Source organism: Budorcas taxicolor, chromosome 21 (assembly GCF_023091745.1).
Source record: "Budorcas taxicolor isolate Tak-1 chromosome 21, Takin1.1, whole genome shotgun sequence".
Classification (NCBI taxonomy): domain Eukaryota; kingdom Metazoa; phylum Chordata; class Mammalia; order Artiodactyla; family Bovidae; genus Budorcas; species Budorcas taxicolor.
The window spans coordinates 69,039,811-69,064,717 of NC_068930.1; the positions used below are offsets into that span (position 1 = coordinate 69,039,811).

A 24,907-nucleotide genomic window follows, 5' to 3' on the forward strand; every position below is an offset into this window, starting at 1 on the left:
TGGTTAAGCGATCCCCCCGTGCCCGTGGAGAGCAGGACGGCCTCTGCCAGTGGGCATGGATGCGGTGCTCCCGAGGGTGCGGGCACATTCGCGTCATCACTCCTTTGGCCCTAGACCTGGACATGGAGGCTGTGCCCCCCCAATCCAGGCACCTGTCCCCGTTCCCGCCCACGCTCTTCTCTTCCGCTCGCAGGAGTATCTCTCTCCAGTCCCAACCTTGATTTCTCCCCTTCTTTCCACACAGCTTTGGGGTGAGAAGCCGACCCTAACTGTGGACATATACGAAATCAGATGCTACCAAGCTTGAGTAGGCCCCCGCCAGCCCTGTATCTCACACTTGGAATGTGCCTCTGAGGCCCTTCCCCGCCTCCACAGACGTTCATCTTGTCATCCACTAGTTAAGCTCATGCCAGCCCTCTGGATAAATCAAAGGTGGTTTTTAGTCAACGGTGCTCTCTCATTCATCGTCGTTATTGCACAGCAGTGGTGGCTTTATCTCTGTGTGCGTCTAATTGCAATTGCCCTGCAGGTTGGCTCCCTTTGCAGGTAGGATGACCTCCATTGATTGACCCCGGAGCCTAAACACGGTCATGGCTTGTTCATGTCCCGGCGGTGACCTCCGAGTCCCAGAAAACCAACTTGAGTTATACCTTTGGGATGGACCCTCTTTCTGCAAGTGGAGAACTATTTTTTTTTTTTTTTTAAAGTTTGGAAAATTCAGCCCTGTCCAGTTAATTAAACGCAGTGGCCAAGCTTGATGTAAGAGAAAGTTCTACAGCTACTGCCATTTCTTCTGTTACTACTACCACTGCTGCTGCAGCTACTGTCTGCAGGCCTGTCATTTGTCTGGGGCTCTCTGTCTTACCTGCATTCTCTCTAATTCTCAGAACAGCCTCTGAAGGTCAGATCTGTTATCCTGATTCCTTGTACCGGGAGCCCACAGATCCAAGAGGATTGCCAGCTGATCCAGGGGCCTCCAGCTTATCCGTGGAGAGTGTGCAGACGTGGGCCTGTCTGACTCTGGCCTGGACCCCTCCCCAGGACTCAGCTCGGCTTGCCCAAGGCAGCCCTTGTTTCTGATCTGCGGAGTTTGATCTGAAAGTTAGCAAGCTCCTGCTCTTGTTAACTTCGAGTCAGGATGGTTAAATTTACAGCTGGCTGAATACTTCCCAGAGGATGAGTGTAACGATATTGATTTTAGTGGAATGAGTCATATGCCGCCTGCCTGGGAACACGAGCTCCATCACCCGCAGCCGGTAGCCACAGCCAATCCCTTGTCAACGTCTCCGTGGCCTGCTCCCCAGCCTGCGATGTGCATGCAGAGCCCAGGAGAAGGAAAGGTCACGGCGCGCCCATGGGCGGGCAAGGCGGGGTGCAGCTGGCTGGGCCCCGGGGTCGCTTGGGTCCAGCCTCTGTCCCAGCGTGACCGGTTTGTGTGACGTCCCCTCTCTGTCCTCAGTGCACCCTGCTGTGAAACAGGTCTTCGCAGAGTTGTAGTGGGACCCATGCACGCCCCAGGCAGGGGCCCCCTCCCCTGAGAAGAGCGCCTGAACTTCTCTGCAGTCTCTTGGGGACCCAGGCTTGGGTTTCACCTGAGTTGTTACGTGCCAGGACCTGGGCTGGGGTGCAGACCTACTGAGGGGCTGGAGAGGCCCCTCAGGGCCCTGGAGCCCTCATGCCGAAAGGGGCCCACATGGTAGGCTTTAGGGTGGACAGATAGTGTTGGCCAGCCGCGCGGGTGGTCACCTCGGGGAGCTCAGTGTCTCTCTCTGAGAAAGGGGGATGGGGGCTCCCTGAGGAGGACCCCGGCCAGCATTACCAGCTGCCTCGTCACAGCAATGTTGGTGACGGCGCGCTGGCGGCAACAGGAGTGTCGAGAGAACAGATTGCATTTCTGCGTTCTGTTTTCAACATGTTTTTGCTTTAACGGCGATTTATAGTTTATTTGTATCATTATCGATTCACGGAGGAAAAGAAGTGATTTTTCCCAACTCCAAGAGGGTCTGAACAGTGCTTATACCGGTCGAGTTCATTAGAACAAGATCAATAACGTCAGTGTTAGCGGATTAAATATTTTAAAACTCAGTTTCTTATAAGCAGCATACAGTGAAGTAGTGGAATTTTCCATAACATACATGGAAACACGTCAGATGCGTCTCACGGTTAGAGGTTGTACACAACCAAGTGTCGTGCTCAGAGTCTCATGGCCCCGGGAGGGGATCTGATAACTGTGCCGCTCCATTTCTGAGAAGTTTCAGTGCAGGAGCACATGTGACAGGCCAGGACCTCTGCTTCCATCGTGGCTATCACCTTCAAGACAGTGTCTGATAAATATTTGCCAGCCTTATCCATATCTCTTTAAGAAAATGTAAAGGCCAGCCCGGGGCATCATATTCTCATAGCCTCAGAACAAAAACTTAAGTCAGTAATCTCTCAAGTCTCCTGCTGTTGAAAACTCATATCCCTTGGTTTTAGCTTTCAGTTTAGCTAAGGATGAATTCAATAATTTGAGGCTTAGTTGTCTTCAAACAGTAAGAGTTTCCCTTTGTTGTTTGCTGTCTGCTGGGCCTTCTAGAATCCTCTCCATACCACTCTGCTTACTGCCCTCCCAACAGACGTGTGTGTTTGAGGGCACGCGATCCCATGGAGAAGGGGCCTGCCCAGGGTTGCTCTCCTGAAAGTGATAGAGCTGGGATGAGACCCAGGTCTGTGTGACCCTCAATCCCTCCTCAGTATCACCTCTTGCTTTGCACAGGTTGCTGGGGTCCTGACTGAGTTACAGCCTCGCCCCAGACCTCCTTAGGTTGTGTCTCTTGAAAATTAGGGATCTGTAAGCTGTGAAAGTGCTGCACTCAATATGCCAGCAAATTTGGAAAACTCAGCAGTGGCCACAGGACTGGAAAAGGTCAGTTTTCATTCCAATCCTAAAGAAAGGCAATGCCAAAGAATGCTCAAACTACCACACAATTGCACTCATCTCACATGCTAGTAAAGTAATGCTCAAAATTCTCCAAGCCAGGCTTCAGCAGTACGTGAACCATGAACTTCCAGATGTTCAAGCTGGTTTTAGAAAAGGCAGAGGAACCAGAGATCAAATTGCCAACATCCGCTGGATCATCGAAAAAGCAAGAGAGTTCCAAAAAAAACCACATCTATTTCTGCTTTATTGACTATGCCAAAGCCTTTGACTGTGTGGATCACAGTAAACTGTGGAAAATTCTGAAAGAGATGGGAATACCAGACCACCTGACCTGCCTCTTGAGAAACCTATATGCAGGTGAGGAAGCAACAGTTAGAACTGGACATGGAACAGCAGACTGGTTCCAAATAGGAAAAGGAGTACGTCAAGGCTGTATATTGTCACCCTGCTTATTTAACTTAGATACAGAGTACACCATGAGAAATGCTGGGCTGGAAGAAGCACAAGCTGGAATCAAGATGGGCAGGAGAAATAGCAATAACCTCAGCTATGCAGATGATACCACCTTTATGGCAGAAAGTGAAGAGGAACTAAAAGGCCTCTTGATGAAAGTGAAAGAGGAGAGTGAAAAAGTAGGCTTAAAGCTCAACATTCAGAAAACGAAGATCATGGCATCTGGTCCCATCACTTCATGGGAAATAGATGGGAAACAGTAGAAAAAGTGTCAGACTTTATTTTTTGGGGCTCCAAAATCACTGCAGATGGTGATTGCAGTCATGAAATTAAAAGACTCTTACTCCTTGGAAGAAAAGTTATGACCAACCTAGATAGCATATTCAAAAGCAGAGACTTTACTTTGTCAACAAAGGTCCGTCTAGTCAAGGCTATGGTTTTTCCAGTAGTCATGTATGGATGTGAGAGTTGGACTGTGAAGAAGGCTGAGCGCCGAAGAATTGATGCTTTTGAACTGTGGTGTTGGAGAAGACTCTTGAGAGTCCCTTGGACTGCAAGGAGATCCAAGCAGTCCATTCTGAAGGAGATCAGCCCTGGGATTTCTTTGGAAGGAATGATGCTAAAGCTGAAACTCCAGTACTTTGGCCACCTCATGCGAAGACTCTGATGCTGGGAGGGATTGGGGGCAGGAGAAGGGGACGACAGAGGATGAGATGGCTGGATGGCATCACCAACTCGATGGATATGAGTTTGAGTGAACTCCGGGAGTTGGTGATGGACAGGGAGGCCTGGAGTGCTGCTGTCCATGGGGTTGCAAAGAGTCGGACATGACTGAGCGACTGAAATGAACTGAACTGAACTGAAGCTTGTTGAAAAATGGAAACATTTTTTAGTTTTGGTCCCTTTTAACAAAGAAAATACAGCAGAGGCCGAGTTATTACAAGTTAAAGTAGGAAAAAAGATATAAATTATGGCTTGTCTTCTAACTGGAAAATTTTAGTTCTTAAAAGACATAGATTCTCTCTCAATCTCTTTAGGGAATGGAGGAGGAATAACATAGTCAAATACATTTTTTTTTTCCCCCAGCAAAAATGTTCAGTCATTATCTTGTAGCAGCTTGACTTTCACTTTTCCTCTCCTCTCCCCGCCCCCCTGCCCACCCCCACCCCCGCCGCCCCATTGCTGGCAAGACTGTATCACTACACTTTTTAAAAGAATGTGGCTAATTCACTGCCTTTCCTGAAATAAGCATATGGTTATATGATATGGTCCAAGGAACAGTGGGGATTTTTTCTTCCTCCAGGCAGATAGTTTGTTTTTCCTTTTGGACCTAAGGGTTGGCAGTGAATTGCAAATGGGCAAAAAGTCGGCATTAGGCGCAGTTGTTTCTGTCTGAAGAGAAGACTTGTGGCCTGCTGGGGCCTTCTCGCGTTGTGGGGGCTGCAGCGGCACCTGTAGGCTCCTTTTCCGACAAGGGAACATGATGATTGCCTTCCCCGAGTCCCCATGGGGTTCCCCCAGCCCCTTGGCTGGAGCGAGGCTCCTGAGGCCAGCGCTGCAGGCACAAAGACCATCCCTGGGGTGCACAGGCTGGCAGCCTCCGCTCTATCCTTCCTGGGAAGGGAGCCTGCTAACTGGGCTCCTAAATGCTGGGCTTCTTTCTTTTATCTTTTTAATTTGTGTACTTGGCTGCGTGGGCTCTTGGTTGCGGCATGTGGGATCTTTCAGTCTTCGTGGCGGCATGCGGGATCTTGACTTGTGGCATGCAGACTCTCAGTTTGCAGAATGTGGGGTCGAACCCGGGCCGCCTGCCCTGGGGCTGTGCCCTGTGTCTTTGTCCCTGGACCATCAGGGAAGTCCCACACTTGGCTTCTGACCTCAGTTTTCTGTCTTGGTTTCAACTGTAGCAGAAAGGCGAGGAAGAGTTTGGGTTCCAGACAGGTTTTGGGAAAGGAAAAGAAAGAGGAAGAACAAGAAGTAATAGGTTTCCAATGAGATTCATTCCCCGGGAAGCAATTTTTTTGGTTAACTTGAGAGAGTTGCTTGTCTTTTGAGCTAATGAAAGGGGCACGGCACCCAGAACACTACAAGTCTGTTCATCTTCCTGATGCTTTGCAGGGGAGTTATTTATTAGAAAAGCAGTATTAAAACCGCAATATCAGTGAAATTTAAGAAGTTATCTTACTACGCCTCGAACAACGCATTTCCTTCGGCGAATCACATCTTCCCATCTTTGTTCACGTCCGTCCTTCTTTAATATTCCTGTGAGTCAAGAACAAGTTCCCAGTATTGTCTTTCTTGCCACAGTGCTATTTACAGTCCCAGTTGTAAATGGCTTTTCAACGTGGCACCAGGCAGAGAACCATATTTGCCTTGACTGCTCTCCTCGGGTTGGACAGTGAGGCTGCTGTTTATGGTCCCTTCACCGTAATCAGCAGTGCTATCCCAACTGGCCAGCCCTTGACAGCACGTCGTGGTGACACACGGCGACCACGGAAATCTTTGTGCGTTGCATTTTGTAGCAAAATAGTGGAAGGGCTTATTGAGCTTAAGGAGGCATAGAGTCTTCATTTGCAAAAAGTCAAGTGTTTCCAGAATTTCCTCTGATGACAAATGACTGCCAACTCTAGGCCCTTAGAAGATATTCAGGGAAAAAAAGAAAAATCAACATGCTTAATCATCCATCAAGGTAAAGGTGATACTTTAACAAAGAACAAGAGAGTAGCCTCTTTCCAAAAAATTTGTACCATGGAGAGGACATTTTGAAAACAGATGTTTTTAATCATTTGTATTATTCTGTAATTTTTGTTGCCCCAAATGATGTGAATGTATCCCCTATTAAAAACGTCGAGTTTTGCACTCTTAACCCAGGAACAGTGTTTTTCTAATCTGCTCTAGAATCCTGTAAATGAAAATTTCAGTGGATTGTGAATTGGGTTGTTAAAGATTAGTTGCAGGGGCCATTATTTGGCATTAGGGGAAATGGAGCTTCATTAGCAAAATGTTCATCAGTGGTAGAAGAAAGTGGGAAATGTCTCTCCCGTTTCCAGCAGTAAGTGTCTTCCATTCTGGTTCCTCGAATCTCTGGAAGGAGGCTTTTGGGGCTCTGGCAGACTTTGGTGTCTAAACTGAGGCTGTAACTGAGCTGCTGTCAAGTCCCCGAGTCAATGAAAGGTCCCTACATTACAAAAATGGAAGTAAGGATAGTCCTGCTGCTCTTACTAAAAATATCACAACTCGTTTGGTTTAATAATTTCCAAGAGGTTTGTTGGTACTCTTAGTAAATGGCATATTAAAGTGTGTTTTAAAATATGGGTTATTTTGTCCTTTTATCCTTGTCTCAAAATCATCTTTTTTTTTGGTAATTGTTTTTATATTCATAATACATTGGTACAGTAGCACACTGTGTCACTTATTTATTAAATAAATATACCCATGTTGGCATCATATGCCTGAGGGTGTCTCCTGTGCTGTCAGACAAGTTTGGAGACCAACGACCTAGGCAAATTGGCTTTATCAAGAATTCTGCCGTAACTGTCATGAGCACCAGTTGATGACTTTTATCTCCTCACCTGGTGAGCTGGTAGAGCATTTAATTAAGTATGGTCCTGAACGCAAAGCCAGGCAGCCTTCCGGAAGTGCTTTCTAAATCCGTGGGCCCAGCGCACTTCCTGGGTTCCTGTGCGAGGAGACTCTGCTTGAGATCTTGGCAGGGCACTGGCGTCCGGCTTCTTAGGTCCCAAACTGCCCACCACCTCAGTCCAGGGGAGGGTTTCCGAGGGCCAAAGGCTGTCAAGGATGCCCCTCTTGGGCTGTGGCACTGTGCAGAGGAAGGCACGCTGGCTTAGGAGGCCAACATACCTTGGCTCAGTGCAGAAGTTCCGTTCCCCACGTGCCCCACGTCTGACCTGTTCTAAATGATCGACAATTCTGGCATTTTTTTGGGTTTCCCTGGTGGCGCAGAGGTTAAAGCGTCTGCCTCCAATGTGAGAGACCCGGGTTCAGTCCCTGGGTCAGGAAGATCCCCTGGAGAAGGAAATGGTAACCCACTCTAGTATTCTTGCCTGGACAATCCCATGGACGGAGAAGCCTGGTAGGCTACAGTCCACGGGGTCGCAAAGAGTCGGACACGACTAAGCGACTTCACTTTCACTTTCTTTATGGCTTACCTCTCTCTAAGCGATCTCGGTGATAAAGAAGATATTTTCCACAGCAGAATTACGTGCCTACAGGCAGACATTTGCACTATGCCTGGGAGTGCTTGATTGCAGTATCATGGCAGATAGAAAAGGTGGTCCACACCCCTTTCCTCCAACCTGTGTCCTGAGTCACTGTGATGTCACACTCTCATTGATCACTAAGGGTCTGATGGCACCCCACCTGCCACACTCTACCGCAAACCCCACCCACCGCATCCTATTGCAAGCCGTAAGGGTGTGGTTGTAAGGTGCTGATCCTAAGAAGAATCACTTTGGCTCATCCTGCTCTTGGTTTTTACACCTCCAGATGAGTCATCTATGGTATTAATTGTGTAGCTTTGGAGCTGTGATTCAGTCTTCCTGAGCCTTGGTTTCTTCAGGCTGCAAAGTGGGTTTAGGGTTGACATGTGCTTTAACTGGGTTGATGCGCATGGGTTTACTGCGCACCTAAAAGGAGGTGTTGGTGGATTCAGACATGCTGCTCATCCCTGCGGTGGGAGTGCGGTGGGCTTGAGCTTGTAGAGGCTCTCAGGTGGCCTGAGAGTGGGGCGGATGCTACCCGGGCTGTGTTTCTGGAAATTCTCCACTGGCCGCCTGGGCCCAGGCGGCTGCGTTCTGTGGCTCTGTACCAGGTGGCATCTTAGTTTTAAGATATTTAGTTTGTGATCTGAGTATTTTCTGACTCTCTTCGTTTTGTGTGTTGTAGGAACCCAGCTATTCAGTGGCCAAAGTGACTTTAGGATCACTACCTTGAAGTTCCATCCGAGAGACCACAGTGTTTTTGTATGTGGCGGCTTCAGCTCTGAAATGAAAGCTTGGGACATAAGGACCAGCAAGGTAACACCCACCTTCCTCACTTGGCCTTTCCAGGAGAGCTTCCTTGACAATTTGAATGATTGGGGGCGGGTCAGCATCTATATATAGGACCCTCGAGATGGAATAATTACCACTTAATATGTAATCAGTGCAAAGCATAATTTTTAGATGTTTTGAAAGAACAGTCTTGAGTCATTAGATATTAAAGCTTCGTAGGTGCAGTTCTCTGCAAGCATGTTACTAAAAATATTTTTGGAGCGCCTACTGTGTGCAGATGCTTCCGGATGTTAGTGAATCAGCCTTGGATTACTCAAGGGAGTAATATGTGGATACAGATCACTGGTGCAGAGGAGTGCTCTTTGTGTGTGCACGTGTGTGTGTATGTGTGTGCGTGAGGGGAGGGGGCTTGGGGCGGGGCCGGCATTCAGAGAGGGTGAGCTTTCAGCTCAGGGCAAAGACGGCTTCACAGAGGAGACTGTGTTGCCTTCGGGGCTTAAAGGCTAGTCCCCATTGGTCCCATAGAGAAGCGATTGTCCAGTCCCATCCGTTACCGCAACATGCTGCTCCCGTTGCTTCCCTCACTTAAGACATGGCATCTCCATCCTTCCGGTTGCTCAGGCCAAACCCATCAGAATCATCACGCTCTCTGCCCCTGCTCTCATGCCCTGCCACCCGAAGCATCAGCAGATCCATTTGTAACTGTGGTTTTAAACCGCCCTTGTCTCCTGCTTGGGTAGTGGCAGCACTTTCGTTTCTGATAAATGTCTTCCCGGCAACACCACCCCACCCGCACCAGCCCCAGCCGCTTACAGTGTGTTCTCAACACAGCAGCCAGGGTGGCCTGCGACAGCGAAAGTCCACGTGTCACTCTTGTGGTCAGCACTGTCCAGGCTCAGGTCTCACTCGCAGTAAGGGCTGTGTCCCTGCGGTGGCCCGAAGGCCTCATAGTCTCCCGTCAGCCCCTTCTCTGCAGCTCCGGCCCCACCAGCCTCCTAGCCGTCCCTGGAGCACACCAGCACACTCCTGCCTCAGGCCCTTGGCACCTTTGCTCTTTCTGCCTGCAGTGCGCCCCTCCTGGTTTTCTATGGAGAGGTTCCCACCCTCCTTCCTCCAGGGTCCTGCTCAAATGCTGCCTCTGCAGGAAGGCCTTCCTGGACCAGGTGCAGGGCATCCCTGGCATTCACTAGACCCCCCCACCTCACCTCTCTCTGTATCATTCATCATCATCCGCGCGCTATGGCTGTACGTGTGTATTTGTCTGTCTCCCTCCCTTTGAATGTAATCTTCCGGTTGGGGAGGGGGTTCTGTCTGTTTCGTTTGCTGCTGACTTCTAGCTGCTAGACCAGTGCCTGGCACGTGGTAGGCATTCAGCAGATCTTGGTTGCCTGAATGAGCAGGTGGAGGTGACCATGCAGACTGTGGGAGATAAAAGGTTTGGACAGGGCCAGTGACCTGCTCCCCAGTGACACAGCTGGGAATGGGCCCCAGGCAGTGGGACAGGTGGGCAGCGGGACAGGTGGGCAGCGGGACAGGTGGGCAGTGGGACAGGTGGGCAGCGGGACAGGTGGGCAGCGGGACAGGTGGGCAGTGGGACTTTTAACGCTCTGCATCTGGATTTGGATCAGCAGTGGGGAGCCACAGGAGGTTTGTGAGCAGAGGGGGCCGGGATCAAGACTGAGGAAGGGCTCAGGGAGGGGCAGTGAGGAAGAGCCTGAGTGCTTCTGCCTCTGAGGAGCCAGTGGTTTCAGGATGTCTGTTTCAAGCCCTGAGAAGCAATGCCCTTGGTCTGCAGGAGGCACCGAATGTCTCAAATGCTGCAGGGTCATTCACGATGAAACGTGCATCGATCTTGATCTTAAAAGAAGAGGGTGTGGGATGTCAGAGACTGCCGTTCTCCAGCTGGGATCCAGGGGAGTTGGTGGTCCTGTGCTGAAGGTGCAGCATCAAAGCCGCTGCCTAAAGGCATCCCTGTCCTGGCAGGTGCAGCAGCCTCCGCAGGTCTGCGCTGAGCAGAGGCCTTTCCGAACAGCTGGGATGGAAGGTGGTGGGGTGAGGTCTCCAGTGCTGGATTCAGAAGGCAGGCTGGTGCTTTGGATTAGTAGCTGCAGGAAGGTGCTCTCCCACCAGGCTGTGGACGGGGGATGCTGGTGTTTTGAGGAGAACCTAAAACCAGAAACAGTTTCCTTCAAGAGGACAGGATGTTCCATCCATATGTATCTTGCTTACAGGATTGTGCCTCACAGGGAGGGGGGAAAATTAGACATAGAGAGATGTACTCTTTTTTTAAAAGAAAAAAAAACATACATTTTTTCTTTTACAAAGAGACTTTTTTTTTTTTAAACAAAAATATTTGGAAAAGAGAGAAAAGCTACCCATAAAGAAGTGGACACGTGGGCTTATGAAAGCACTGGAACACTCATGTTTGGGCTATAAATACATGGTGAATGAAAGAAAACACTGGGAAGTGCTGTTGGAGCTGGAAACTCTTAGTCATGCCGTTTGAAGCCGGGCCTCATGGTCACCCAGCCCCTGCTGACGGCCACGTCCCTTGGAGGTGCGCTTACTGTTTTTAGCCCCGAAGACCAACCACGTAAGAAATTACTCATCAAGGACGCCATCTGATTTAAGACTTTGTTAAAAATACCGGATTTTCTCCCAGGGCAGACGCCAGCTGATGTGCTCTGAGAACGCTAGGGGAGAAGCAATTTGGAGCAGATGTTGCTGTGACTGATATTGGCATGTTTGCCAGTCCTCTCCCAAGCTAGTAACGTGGGTAATGGGGCCGCGCAGTGTTTCTTTTTGCTTCCTTTTCCCCAACAATCCTAACCCCTGTCCTCCTCGCTGGGTCACAGGGCTCGTTCCATTTGCACCAGCCAGACTCAGGGGATCACTCTCTCTCCCACTTCAGTGAATGTTTCTTCTGAGAGGTGTGGCCCAAGTGCCTCCTGTGGATCCAGCGGGAGGGCCAGAGAGGAGAGGCGAGGTTGCCCGCCTAAGGTGGCTCTCAGCAGTCCTGCTGCACTCCCACGGGGCGCGGGGCTCTGTCCAGCGTGCTGAACTCTCCAGCCCTGCCTGGCGAGCGTGCAGACACCTAGGGCTTAGCAGTGTGGCTCTTACTGCCTTCAGGGACAGCCAGGAAAACTGCAGGGGTTACGCGGACTTTACCTTAAAATCATGACAGATTTCCTCTTTTAAAAATCATGGGAAGGGGACTTCCCTGGTGCTCCCAATGCTGGGGGCCCAGGTTCCATCCCTGGTCAAGGAATTAGATCCCACATGCCACAGCTAAATATTCCATGTGCCGTCAACTAAGATCTGATTTAGCCAAATAAATAAATATGAAAAGGACAATGGGAAGGACCTTATTATTTCATATAATACGTGATTTTATATGGAAAAATTAGAAACTAGAAATAGAAGGGGTGGCCGAGCCAGCTGAAGGTGAACGTTGTAACATGTGCCTGTTTTTTTTTTTTTTTAAATTTCAGTGTTCTTTTCCACTGTGTGTTTTTTTAAACACTGATTGGTCTTATTCTTATACAGTTTTGTATTTCGCTTCACACATTTCACACAGCATTCTAAGGGTTTTCCTTACAGTGAGATGGTTCTTGTAGATTTCCAGTACATCCCTCGGACACCGCACGCCTGGCTGGTTTGCTCCTCGCCTCATCCTCGGTACTGAGAACGCGTGTCTGACACAGCAGGCGCTCAATAAATATGGATCAAATGAATATATTTCAAGTGGTTCAGCTTATTAAACCATGTCCCGAGGTTGGTTTGGAGGACATTTGCTTTCCTTCGGTTTGCCATTTAAAGCTAGTAGGTGGTGATGAGGGGTCGACCAGCTGAAGCCTTAGGGCTAAGTCTGGCATACTTCCTGTGTCTGTAAATAAAGTTTTATTGGAACACAGTTCTGGTCATTCACTTGCATAGCAGCTACAGCAGCTTTCACACCATAGCAGCAAGAGCTGGGTTGTTGAACTGAAGACTGCATGGTCCGCAGAACCAGCATAGTTACGATTTGGCTGACCCCTGCCAAGATGGGTCAGGCTGTGGTGTCTGTTACTCCACGTCTGGTCGCGGCTGATCCCCCTGACCTGGCTGACCTGGCGGGCCCCCCTGTGCCTCACCCTTTTATGGGGACCCTGTGGAAATCTTGTGCACACGGAACGTTGTTTCCAGAGAACCGTGCCTCAGTCGGGCATGCAGGTCATTTTCCCTCCCTGTTACCATCCCCAGGCAAACGATGCCGGTCTGCTGTATTGTACATTCTACCGTCAGGCACATTTCTGCATCTAGTGCTTTCCACACTTGCAGTTTATCGCCTGCAGCTTGGGCCCCAGAATTCAGATTGCTGGGTTAAAGCAAGTCCACGTTTTGAAGGTGAGGTGTAGGTGTCTAAGGCCATGGCTGATCCCACCATTGGAGCGTGACAGCAGGGCCAGACAGCCTCCTACCGGGCCCAAGGAGCAGTTGGAACAGATGACATTAAAGCTGCTTTCCAGCCATAGACTTTAATGATTCCTTAAGCTAAGCTGCATGATCAATGTCAGGATTCTGGGCTTCTCTGGTCCAGCCCAGTTCATTACAGCAAATGGGTGATTTGGCTCCTCTCTCTCTTCTTCGCCAATCTCTCTCCACTCAGGTCTGATGATCAGAGCACATCCCTCATCTCTGCAAAGTGCCTGACTTCATTTCCGGCCGGTCGGCAGGCTGTGTTCCGCACTAGCCCTCTGAGCCTGCTTATTGGCACTGGCTCCATGCTGCCAGCATGGGATTTTCTGATGCTTTTTGTCTCCTGACAGTCTGCCCAAATGTGGGTATGGTCTGGAACCCAAGATGTCCATGGCCTTACCTTTGTGTTACTGTGGGAGTCAGAGCCCTGATGGGCTGCCAGAACTTATTGGCCTGAGCTCCATGAGACCTGGGCTCCCAACCTCCCTCTCCCACTTGCTTAGCTGGCTGATTATAGGTGAATCTCTAGGCGAAAGCTTCCCTCCATCGGGTTTCCCCAGTGGTGCAGGAAAGGAGCGGCAGGAGGTCATCTCTGCAGCAGGCCTGTCAACCCTCCCCTAGGTAGGAGAGCACCCGGGGCTCTCGTTAGGATGCGGATTCTGTTTCTGCAGGATGATGTCTTAGTCAGCTCAGACTGCTGGAACAAAGCACTGCAACCCATGGGCTTAGACAGCGGATGCTTATCTCTCATGGTTTCGGAGGCTGGACTCCAAGATCAGGGTGTCAGCGTGGTTGCGTTCTGGTGAGGGGTCTCCTCTGGGCTGGTAGATAGCTCTCATCTTGCTGTGTCCACACAGAGGGAAAGCGGGCAACCTCTGATCTCTTCGCCCCTTTTAAGGCCACTGTTGTCACCATGGGCCCTCCACCTTTATGACTTTCAGTTCAGTTCAGTTCAGTCGCTCAGTCGTGTCCGCCTCCTTGCGACCCCATGAATCGCAGCACGCCAGGCCTCCCTGTCCATCACCAACTCCCGGAGTTCATTCAAACTCACGTCCATCGAGTCAGTGATGCCATCCAACCATCTCATCCTCTGTCATCCCCTTCTCCTCCTGCCCCCAATCCCTCCCAGCATCAGAGTCTTTTCCAATGAGTCAACTCTTCACATGAGGTGGCCAAAGTACTGGAGTTTCGGCTTTAGCATCAGTGCTTCCAATGAATATTCAGGACTGATTTCCTTTAGGATGGACTGGTTGGACCTCCTTGCAGTCCAAGGGACTCTCAAGAGTCTTCTCCAACACCGCAGTTCAAAAGCATCAATTCTTCGGCGCTCAGCCTTCTTCATAGTCCAACTCTCACATCCATACATGACTACTGGAAAAACTGTAGCCTTGACTAGACGGACCTTAGTTGGCAAAGTAATGTCTCTGCTTTTGAATATGCTATCTAGGATCCAGACCTAATTACCTCACAAAGGCCTCAGTCCCAGAAATCATCACACTGGGGACTGCTGTTGTGAGTTGCTGTCTCAGTCACTCAGTCGTGTCCGACACTTTGCGACCCTATGGGCTGCAGCACTCCAGGCTTCCCTGTCCGTCGCTATGTCTCACAGTTTGCTCAAACTCAAGTCCACTCAGTTGATGCTGCCATCCAACCATATTGTCCTCTGCCACCCCCTTCTCCTCTTGCCCTCAATCCTTCCCAGCATCAGGGTCTTTTCCAATAGTTGGCTCTTCACATCAGGTGGCCAAAAGTGTTGGAACTTCATCTTCAGCATCAGTCCTTCCAATGAATATTCAGGATTGATTTCCTTTAGGATGGACTGGTTTGATCTCCTTATTGTCCAAGGGACTCTCAAGAGTCTTCCCCAACACCACAGTTCAAAAGATCTAACTGGTTGATCCTAAAGGAAATCAGTCCTGAATATTCACTGGAAGGACTGATGCTGAAACTGAAACTCCAATCCTTTGGCCACCTGATGTGAAGAGCTGACTCACTGGAAAAGACCCTGATGCTGGGAAGGATTGAAGGCAGGAGGAGAAGGGGACGACAGAGGATGAGACGGTTGGATGGCATCACCGACTCAGTGGACATGAGTTTGAGCAAGCTCTGGGAGTTGGTGATGGACAGGGAAGCCTGGCGTGCTGCAGTCCATGGGGTCGTGGGGAGTCCGACACGACTGAGCGACTGAACTGAACTGCTTTAGTGAATCATCCTTTTTACAAGAGTAAATTATGGAACTCCAACCTCAGCAAATTACCTCTCAGCTGAGCAGGTCCTGGCGCTGCAAACTGGAGCAGGCCTGGAGAATCTAGGACACGTGGCTCCCGGAACTGGGAGCCCGGCCTCTGCCCCAGTTCTCTTGCCTTCTGCAAGCAGGGCCAACCCCGGGTGGGCTGGGGCTGAGCTGGCTTTGATGCATTGTTGGACTTTGTGCCCAAGAAGGAGCCTCAGGTGCACTCAGGCCCCCACTGGGCCTCAAAAACACTGACTGCACCTGCTCGGGTAATTCTCAGGATGAGATCCGCTCCGACAGGCCCACACAGTTTTGCTCTAGTGTTGGTCTGACCTGAATCATCAATCTTCCATGCTTGTTCTACAGCTTTTCTTTCTTTTTTTAAAAAAAAATTTTTTTAAAATACAGCTTTATTTTTGGCTTTGCTGGGTCTTCATCGCTGTGCTCGCGGGCTTTCTCTGGCTGGGGGCTCCTCTCTAGTTGTGACGGGAGGGCTTCTCTTTGCAGTGGCCCCTCTTGTTGCGGAGCACAGGCTCTGGGGCATGTGGGCTTCAGTAGTTGTGGCGCTGGGGTTTAGTTGCCCTTTGGCACGTGGGATCTTCGCAGACCAGGGATCAAACCAGTGTTCCTTGTATCTTAAGCACTGAACCACCGGGAGAGCCCCTTTCCTTTCTTTCTTTTCAAGTTTGTAAAGGGCCGTCTTGACTTGCAGATCTTGAACTGGTGTCTTGACCTCCTTCTGGAGTTTTGTCCCAGACCCACTGCAGGTGTCTGTCCTCAGGCAGGTGACAGTGTGGAGGGGCGGGCAGCGCAGTGCTCTGGACCAGCCATCCCATCCGCCTGGAATCTCATCTCTGCCCCTTGTCAGAGCCTCTTACTCTGGTGCACTTTCCCTGTAGAGCGTAGACTCCCTGAGGGCAGGAATTTGCTCACTTCTGCTGTATTCCCAGCGCCTGGCCGAGTGCTGGGCGGATGGGAAGGAATTGTCGCAGGAATGACTAATGGCCTAAATCAAGACCAATTGAAAACAAAAATCGCACGTGATGAGCCCTCCCAGCTGAATTGGAAGTTGAGCCAGCATCTGTTAACACGCTCTTCTCAGGTGCCCACCATGGGCATCGTGCCCTGGACAGGGGCGGGGGGATGAAACAGCCGGTCACTTAGCCAGTGGTTGCTGGTCTTCACTGGCTGACCTGGTGGTCAGAGCACCCAGAACCTTAGAGGAGACCCAGCCCCTCTGCAGGTGGTCTCTGCGCCCAGCATTTTGAAAACTTTGCAAGTGATTCTAATGCAGAGCTGGAGTTGTGAACCACCATCCTGGGAGCCAGGATTTGGGTGCATCAGTGAGAATCCTGAACCCCAAATGGTGTTGTGCAGGGTGTCTGCCGGGCCGGTGAGAGCATCCTGAAGTGTTGGCTCCCATGAGGGCGGCTGCCTGGGAGACGCAGTGCCCTTGGCTCTGGGTTCTGGGCGCTGTCCATTTTTGCGGTGTTGCAGGACAGTTGCTTATTTGTCCTAATGAGGTTTTGATTACTCTCCATTTGTCTCTTTCATCAGCTTAATGTTAAAAAGCCTTTTTATTTGGATTCTTTGTACTCGTGCAGTTCTGACTAAGTTTTGCCTCAAACCAAACTTTCTTATGCAGATGAGAGCGGGAGATAAAGGAAGAGGCGGAGGTGGGGAAGGGGCGTGGGCAGCCTGGTGCCGAGGGGAGGTAGTCACAGCCTCTGGGCTCCTGCGGCCCGTCTGTCCAGTGGCAGTGGGGAGCGCTCAGCCTTGCAGCCTCCTAACCCCGACATACGGTGGTGTGGACTGGGCAGTCACCGCCTGGCTGACTCTGTGATGGGCCCGCCCCTTTTGCCACCCATAGCAACACAGCAATCCTGGGAGGTGTGCCAGGCACTGTTGTCACCCTGTCCCCCTGGCAGGGAGCCTGAGGTTCACAGAGGTGCCAGCATAGGGCCGGTTGATAGTGGGGTAGGACCTGGACCCAGAGCCTGGACTTCCATACCACAGCAGGTCCTCCTGTTCACAGGTTGAGTGAAGCGTCAGTCTGGCATGTAAGGAAAGCTTTGGCAGTGAGAGCTGGGCACTTGGGTCCTAGGGAAGCCTACACAGGGCAGCCCTTGAGTTCAGATGCCCGCTCAGCCCTGCCGCTTGCAGCCTGGTGCCTGGTGTCAGAGGACCCAGCTGTGAAGTGGAGAGTGCAGGGCCCTGCGGCCTCAGGTCAGAAGTCACAAGCCCAGCATCTCCATGTGGGCATTGTGCCCCATGTGTGGATGAGGAAACCAGTCCTGGAAGGTCCAGCTTTCAGGGCAGGAGTCTGCAGCCACTGCGGACTTGAATTTGCTGCTGCTGCTGCTGCTAAGTCACTTCAGTCGTGTCCGACTCTGTGCGACCCCATAGATGGCAACCCACCAGGTTCCCCTCTCCCTGGGATTCTCCAGGCAAGAACACTGGAGTGGGTTGCCATTTCCTTCTCCAAGGCATGAAAGTGAAAAGTGAAAGTGAAGTCGCTCAGTCGTGTCCGACTCTTAGTGACCCCATGGACTGCAGCCTTTAGACTCCTCCATCCCTGGGATTTTCCAGGTGAGAGTACTGGAGTGGGGTGCCATTGCCTTCTCCAGCTTGCATCTGCACCCAGATCTTATTCTGAATTCTGCCTCTCCCTATAGCAGGAGGAGGACACACTTCAGTAACTGAGCCCCTGCTGGACACCAGGCATCGTCCCAGAGCCAGGAGCTCAGCATCTGGAAGAAGGGCCGAGAAGGGCCATTTCTTTGGTGTTGGTGGACCTGTGGGCCTCATCGGCTACCTTAAGCGGCCGGGGAGTTTCCCTGTGTCTCCTGGGTCGTCCAAAATCTTGGGCAAAGCTGGAGAAAGGGTTCCTGGGGTCCAGAATCTCAGAGACTGCCCCCAGCCAGATCCTTCTCTTTACCTTCACTCAGCAGCACTTTCCTCGGGGTGCCAAGCAGACGCTGGTTAAAAGTCTGAAATGGGATCTGCCACTGGGAGCTCAGTGTGTGTCCACGGGAGAAGGTGCCACTCGGGAGGGCCCTGTCCCCATGTGAGCACTTGGGCTCCTAAAGCTGCAGTAGTGCTGTCAGAAAATAGAAAGCAGATTCTGAATGGACCTGTAGTGATGACAGAAATACAGTATTTACATAATGTCAATGTGTGTGTCCTTTGTAGTTCATTTTGCCACTAAAAGAAGCTGTGTTGCATACCCTGAACACCTGTCCTTGAGATTTTAAAAAATTTAATATTTTCATGAAATTTGTAATGATTATATAAATAAATGTGTATGTCCTTTGCAATTCATTTTATCACTGAAATAAGCTGTGTTACATACACTAAACATCTCTCCTTTAGATATTTTTTTCGAGATTTTAAAAAATTTAATATGTATATGAAATTGATTCACAGTTTTTGTTTTACTTAAACACTCATTTTAGTTTGCCATAACTAATAGCATCCAAAAAATCATAGGTTTGATGCCCTAGTTATTCTTTGTCTTAATGTACTTATTAAAATTTTTTGGTGGTGGCTTTGCTGAAATGAAATTCACAGATGCCTTCATGTATAGCACGGGACTCATCTGTTTTTAGTATATTTACAGAGTTACTCAACCATCACGACAGTCAATTCAGAACATTTTCATCACCTCAGAAAGAAGCCCTGTGCCCTTCAGCAGTCACCCCAGCTCCTCTGGTAACCGTCGGTCTACCTTCTGTCTCTGTTGTTGAGTCGCTAAGTTGCTAAGTCGTGTTTGACTCTTTGCGACCCCATCAACTGCAGCATGCCAGGCTGCTCTGTCCTTCACCATCTCCCAGAGCTTGCTCAGACTCATGTCCATTGAGTCGGTGATGCCATCCAGCCATCTCATCCTCTGTTGCCCCCTTCTTCTGCCCTCAATCTTTCCCAGCATCAGGGTCTTTTCCAGTGAGTCAGCTCTTTGCATCAGGGGGCCAAAGTACTGCAGCTTCAGCTTCAGCATCAGTATTTCCAGTGAACATTCAGGGTTGATTTCCTTTAGGATGGACTGGTTGGATCTCCTTGCTGTCCAAGGGACTCTCAAGTGTTTTCTCCAGATGTCTCTGTAGATCGCCTATTCTGGACATTTTGTATACACAGAATCATACAGTTTGAAGAACCGCCAGACTGTCTTCCAGGGTGTTTGCACTATTTTTCATTCCGAGGAAGGTTCTGAGTTTTCCCGTCCTCACCTCCTTTGTTATCAGTCTTTTTGCTTATCTCTATCCCAGTGGATGTGAAGTGGTGTCTCACTGGGAACTGCTGAAAGTCTGTCCATCTCTCTATGCCAAGTCTTGGTTGTGGCATGCAAGATATTTAGCTGCTGCGCACACACTCATAGTTGTGGCCTGTGGGATCTACTTCCTTGAGCAGGGATTGAACCTGGGCCCCCTGCACTGGGAGCTCAGAGTCTTACCGCTGGACCTCCAGGGAAATCCTCTCCTTCAGGTTTTATATAGATCTGTGCAGACTGTATTTCTTCATGAATGAGCTTTGGTAGTTTGTGTTTCTCAAAGAATTGGTTTGTTTCATCTATGTTATCAAATTTATATACATAAACTTTTTCATGAAGTGAAAGCGATGATGGCTCAGTCGTGTCCGACTCTTTGCAACCCCGTAGACTGCAGCCTGCCAGGCTCCTCTGTCCATGGAATTCTCCAGGCAAGAATACTGGAGTGGGCAGCCATCCCCTTCTCTAGGGGATCTTCCCGACGCAGGAATGGAACCTGGGTCTCCTTTACTGTCTGAGCCACCAGGGAAGCCCCAACTTGTTCATAATATTCCTTTTTTATCCTTTTTGATGTCTTTAGGTTCTGTCTTTTTCATTCCTGATATAGATATTTATGCCTTTTTTTTTTTTTCCTTAGTGTGGCTAGAGATTTATTTTCTTCTACTTGCTTTGGGTTTAATTTGCTCTTCCTCTTCTTATTTCTTAAGGCAGCAATTTAGATTATTGATTCAAAATCCTTTTTAACATAAGCATTTTAATGCTATACATTTCCCTCTAAGAGCACTCCACAAATCTTGATGTGCAACATTTAAATTTTCATGCAATTAAAAAATATTATCTAATCTTAGTTTTAACATCCTCTTTGACATATGGGATATTTAGAACTTGTTACTTAGCTTCTGGGCTTCCCCGGTGGCTCGGAGGTAAAGAGTTTGCCTGCCAATGCGGCAGTCACGGATTCGATCCCTGGGTCAGGAAGATCCTCTGGAGAAGGGAATGGCAACCTACTACTCAGTCTTCTTGCCTGGAGAATCCCATGGACAAAAGAGCCTGATGGGCTGAAGTCCATGTAGTTGCAGAGTCGCACATGACTTAGCAACTAAACAACAACAACAAAATTTAGCCTCTAAATATATAGGGATTTTCCTGTTATCTTTCTGTTACTAACTTCTTTGTTTACTGATTCTGTTATGCTCAGAAAACATACTTTGTATGATTTCAGTACTTTCATGTCCCAGAATATGTTTTGTTTCATTGACTATTCCGTATGCTCTTGGCAAGAATGTGTGTCTTGCTGTTATTGGGTGGGGTGTTCTGCAAATGACGGTTTGATCAAGTTAGATGACGGGATTGTTCAGTTAGTTCTTCTAGATCCTGGCTGATTTTTCTGTCTACGTGTTCTTTCAGTTATTGGGAGAGGAGTGTTGAAGTTGCCAACTACAATCATGGGCTCGTGTGTTTCTCTTTTCAGTCTTGTCCTTTTTCACTTGTGTATTTTGAAGCTGCCACCAGAGCTCCACCCAGGGCCTGCTCGTATGTCAAAGCTATTAGAGAAAATAAGAAGGGGGAAAAAAAGAACCGGAAAAGAAAATAGCTTCTCACCTTTGTGCTAATCATGTCTGCAGGTTTCACCCTCTCTCTGGGGTCTATTAGCTTATGTTTACTTTCAGAGTCCTCGGGGAGTTGCTTTCTGCATTTTCCCCAGAGTTTTAGTTGTAATCAGTGGGGCGAGGGGTTCTGGTGGGCTTGCTGGACCCCACGTGGCCCCAGGTGGGTGTTTTCCTCCTGGCTTTGAATGTCCCCACTTCCGTTGGTGCAATGCCTCCTGTCCTGCGGGTGTCCACAGCTGTCTCCTCTCCAGGACCTTTTCCTTAAGCCCCACTGCCCCCCTTCCCTCCCTTGTTGCGGCTTGTAGCTTCTTGGCAAGTATCAGCTTCCCGCTCCACTGGAATGTGAGGGCTCGTCCAACCTGGCATCATGTCCCCAGACCCCGTCTTGTTGGCATGGGGTCAGTGGCTCCGTGTTACTCAAATAAATGATCATACCCACCTTCGTGAATCTGCAACCAAACTCTGCAGAGATTCTATGACTTAAAGTTCACGCGATCCAAGTTCCCGCCCCGAGGGTGGTGCTGACTACAGTGCGTTCTTGGCACGTGGACGTCCTGTGAGCCCCGTCAGTGGGCCCACTCTGCCAGCGGCCACAGCGGTCCCCGCCGGCCCTGACGAGGAGCCTGCCTGGTGTCTGTCTGCGGATCCAGCGCGCTAGCTGAGAAAGGCGGTGGACTGTGAGGGAGGAAATGGCAGGGCCTCCTGTAATTAGACTGTGCTGAGCAGTCCACTCATCCCGTGGACTCAGGGAGGAGATGAACGGTGGACGTCTCTCCTCACCACCCCCTGCACATCCTTTTCACATCACGCAGATTTCTCAGTTTTTAATTATAGCCTGTCACTTACTTTTTTTTTTTTTTAAAGAAAGGTCTGGTTATCTGGCTTGTTTCATTCATTTATTCCCTGAACATTTGCCAAGCACCTTTCATGTGTAGGCCATCTCCCTAGTTTTCTGGATTCAAAGAAGCTACAGGAAATGCCTCACGCCTGCACTTGGCATCTTTAATCCACTGAGTTGCTAGACCAAGTGGGAAACCTCGGTGGCAGTTTCAGGACTGCCGTCCCCTCACCACCCCCACACCCCCCACCATACCCTGTGCTTCCCTCCTCTGGGGCTGACACATGAGGTTGTGCAGGTTGTCTTTGCACACAAGCACGTGGTCAGCGGGTGGCTGAGTGCTGGAATCCGGCCAGTGTTCCACTGGCCCAGCCCTGCCCTCATCAGGGATGATCTCACTGGAAGGAGGGTCTTTTCCTGATATGAACCAGGGCCCAGGTGGGCCGGCTGCGGCCCCATCGCTTCCCCTTACGCCTGCTGTCTCTCATCCTCACCAGGTTGGCTCCTCACCCTCTTCCCCGGGGACCCCAGCGCTGCCCATCGTCCACCCCTTCTGTCTTCCACACCGCAAGGTCATCTTCGGGAAACACAAATCCAAACCCGTGTACCTCTGGGCTCAGAGCCCTTCCCGACCCTGCACTGCCCATGAGGGCAGGTCCAGGCCTGCCTTCCTGGTGAGGACAGCCCTGCCTCGGCCACCAGCTGTGCCTCTGAGTGCCCAGCCTTCCCCAAGCCCTCCCCACAGCCACCACCTCACATGCCTGGGGGACTTCACACCTTCCCAGACTATTTGACTTGTCTGCCACGCATGGGATTTACTCTTAAGAGTAAAAGAGCAGGCATGTTATTTTCCAAAGAGGATAGAGGACGAGGAGCTCGTGAAGGAGCAGCCGGAGACCTGGGAGGAGAGCTGGGTCCAGGGCTGAGAGCTGTTGGGGGCGGGGACTCAGGATGCCAGCAGCGTGCATCAGTGGAGGCAGAAAAGGGCGTCGGGTGTGCCTGTGACGAGAGAGCAGAGAGGGAGGCTGTGCTCTGGACGTGCGTTTTCATTACGGAAGTAATCTGCGCTCTTTGCAGCCTCCTCGGAAAACAGGAAACTGTAATGAGGAAGATAACCATTCAATTTCAACACACCCAGCACCGCCGTTGACAGTTGGGGTCCTTCCTTCCAGTTTTTTAATGCGTATGTTTACATCTTTAGATGATTTTCCCCTGCTTAATACATTATTAGTGTTTCTGTATGGTTAAAAAGTTTTTGGATGATGTAATTTTTTAATAGTTACCCAATATCCTATAAGGGATTTAACCGGTCCTCTAATTATTGGGTGTTTATCATATTCCCAGTTTGTAAACATCTCTGTATGTAAATTCCCAGATGCAGACTTTAAAGACTTTTAATATATTTATTTGGCTGTGACAGGCACGGGGCGCTTAGCTGCGGCATGTGAGCCCTCTAGTTTCGGCACATGGGTTGCAGAGTGCGCGGGTTGAGCTGTCCTGTGTCATGTGGGATATTACTTCCCCGACCAGGGGTTGAACCTACGTCCCCTGCATTGGAAGGTGGATTCTTTTTATTTTTTCTCTTTAAACCTTTTATTTTGTGTTGGGATATACCTGATTAACCATGTGGTGGTAATTTCAGGTGAACACTGAAGGGACTCAGCCATACATATACGTGTATCCATTCTCCCCCAAAGCCCCCTCCTATCCAGGCTGACACATAACTGTTGAGCAGAGTTCCATAAGCTATACAGTAGGTCTTTGTTGGTTATCCATTTTAAATGTAACAGGGTGTACATGACCTTCCCCAAGTCCCTAACTATCCCTTTTCCCCCAGCAATGGTAAGCTCATTTTCCAAGTCTGTGAGTCTCTTCTGTTCTGTAAGTAAGTTCACTCGTATCATTTTTTAAAAAGATTCTACATATAAGGGATGTCATATGATGTTTCTCCTTCTCCATCAGATTTCAGGATGACAGTCTCTAGATCCATCCATGTTGCTGCAAAATGTGTGGCGGGATCCTTTTTAATGGCTAAGTAATATTCCATCACACACACACACACACACACACACACACACACGCACGCACACACACACGCACGCACATCTTCTTTATCCATTCCTCTGTCAGCGGACGTTTAGGCTGCTTCCACGTCTAGGCTATTGTAAGCAGTGCTGCAGTGAGCATCGGGGTCCATGTGTCCTTTCAGATCATGGTTTTCTCTGGGTATGTGCCTAAGAGTGGGATTGCAGAGTCATATGGTGCTCTGGGCTTCCCCACTGGCTCAGCGGTAAAGAATCCACCTGCAATGCAGGAGACTTGAGTTCCTTCCCTGGGTCGGGAATATCCCCTGGAGCGGGGCATGGCAACCCACTCCAGTATTCTTGCCTGGAGAAGCCCATGGACAGAGGAGCCTGGCGGGCTGCAGTCCACGGGGTCGCACAGAGCTGGACACGCCTGAGGTAACTGAGCACGCATGCATGGTAGCTCTGCTTTTAGTTTTTGGAGGAGCTTCCATACTGTTCTCCAGAGTGGCTGTACCAGTTCACATTGGAAGGCGGATTCTTAACCCCTGGACCACCAGGGGAGACCCCCCGGATGCAGACTTGATCTAAGGGTGCGTGTGGTTTTAGGTTCTGGATTCCACTGGCCGCTTCCTTCCCTAAGGGATGACCAGTGTGTACCCTACGAACAGGGCTGGTGGGTTAGCTGGCTTATTTGGGGCATAAGAGAGATGTATGAACACTCACCACCCTCAGGGAAGGTCTGGTTCAGAGGGATGGGCTGGAGGCTGGGGAGAGGTGGAGTGAGAGGGGACTGCCTAACTGGGGGCCTGCTTCCTTCCGGGGCCCCTGTCCTGGCCATGGACTGGGTCTCAGGGGGCAAAGGCCATTGTGCTCTGGTTTCCCCCTCTCAGGCCCAGGCAGGACAGCCCCACACTCTCTGTCCCTCCTGCCCTGGGCAGGCCTGAGCCTCTGCGTGCTGCCCCCATGGTCTCCGGAGGGTCTGAGATGCCTGGAAGAGAGGCGTGCACGCTGGGCACAGCAGAGGGGCGCGGGCACCACTGAGCCGGGCCGCCTTGGGGGCGGCTGCATTGTTAGAACCCGGTCTTAATTCAT

The 24,907-nt window shown here is 50.1% G+C and overlaps 1 protein-coding gene across 1 annotated transcript in view; it reads left to right on the forward strand.

Annotated features, from left to right (window-relative positions):
* The window catches only part of WDR25 (WD repeat domain 25), a 140,585-nt gene that overhangs the window by 88,365 nt on the left and 27,313 nt on the right, over positions 1 to 24,907 (forward strand). The window contains exon 3 of the mRNA XM_052659920.1: positions 8,279 to 8,409. Within this exon, the coding sequence (XP_052515880.1) occupies positions 8,279 to 8,409 (131 nt within the window). The remainder of the gene's footprint in view (positions 1 to 8,278; positions 8,410 to 24,907) is intronic.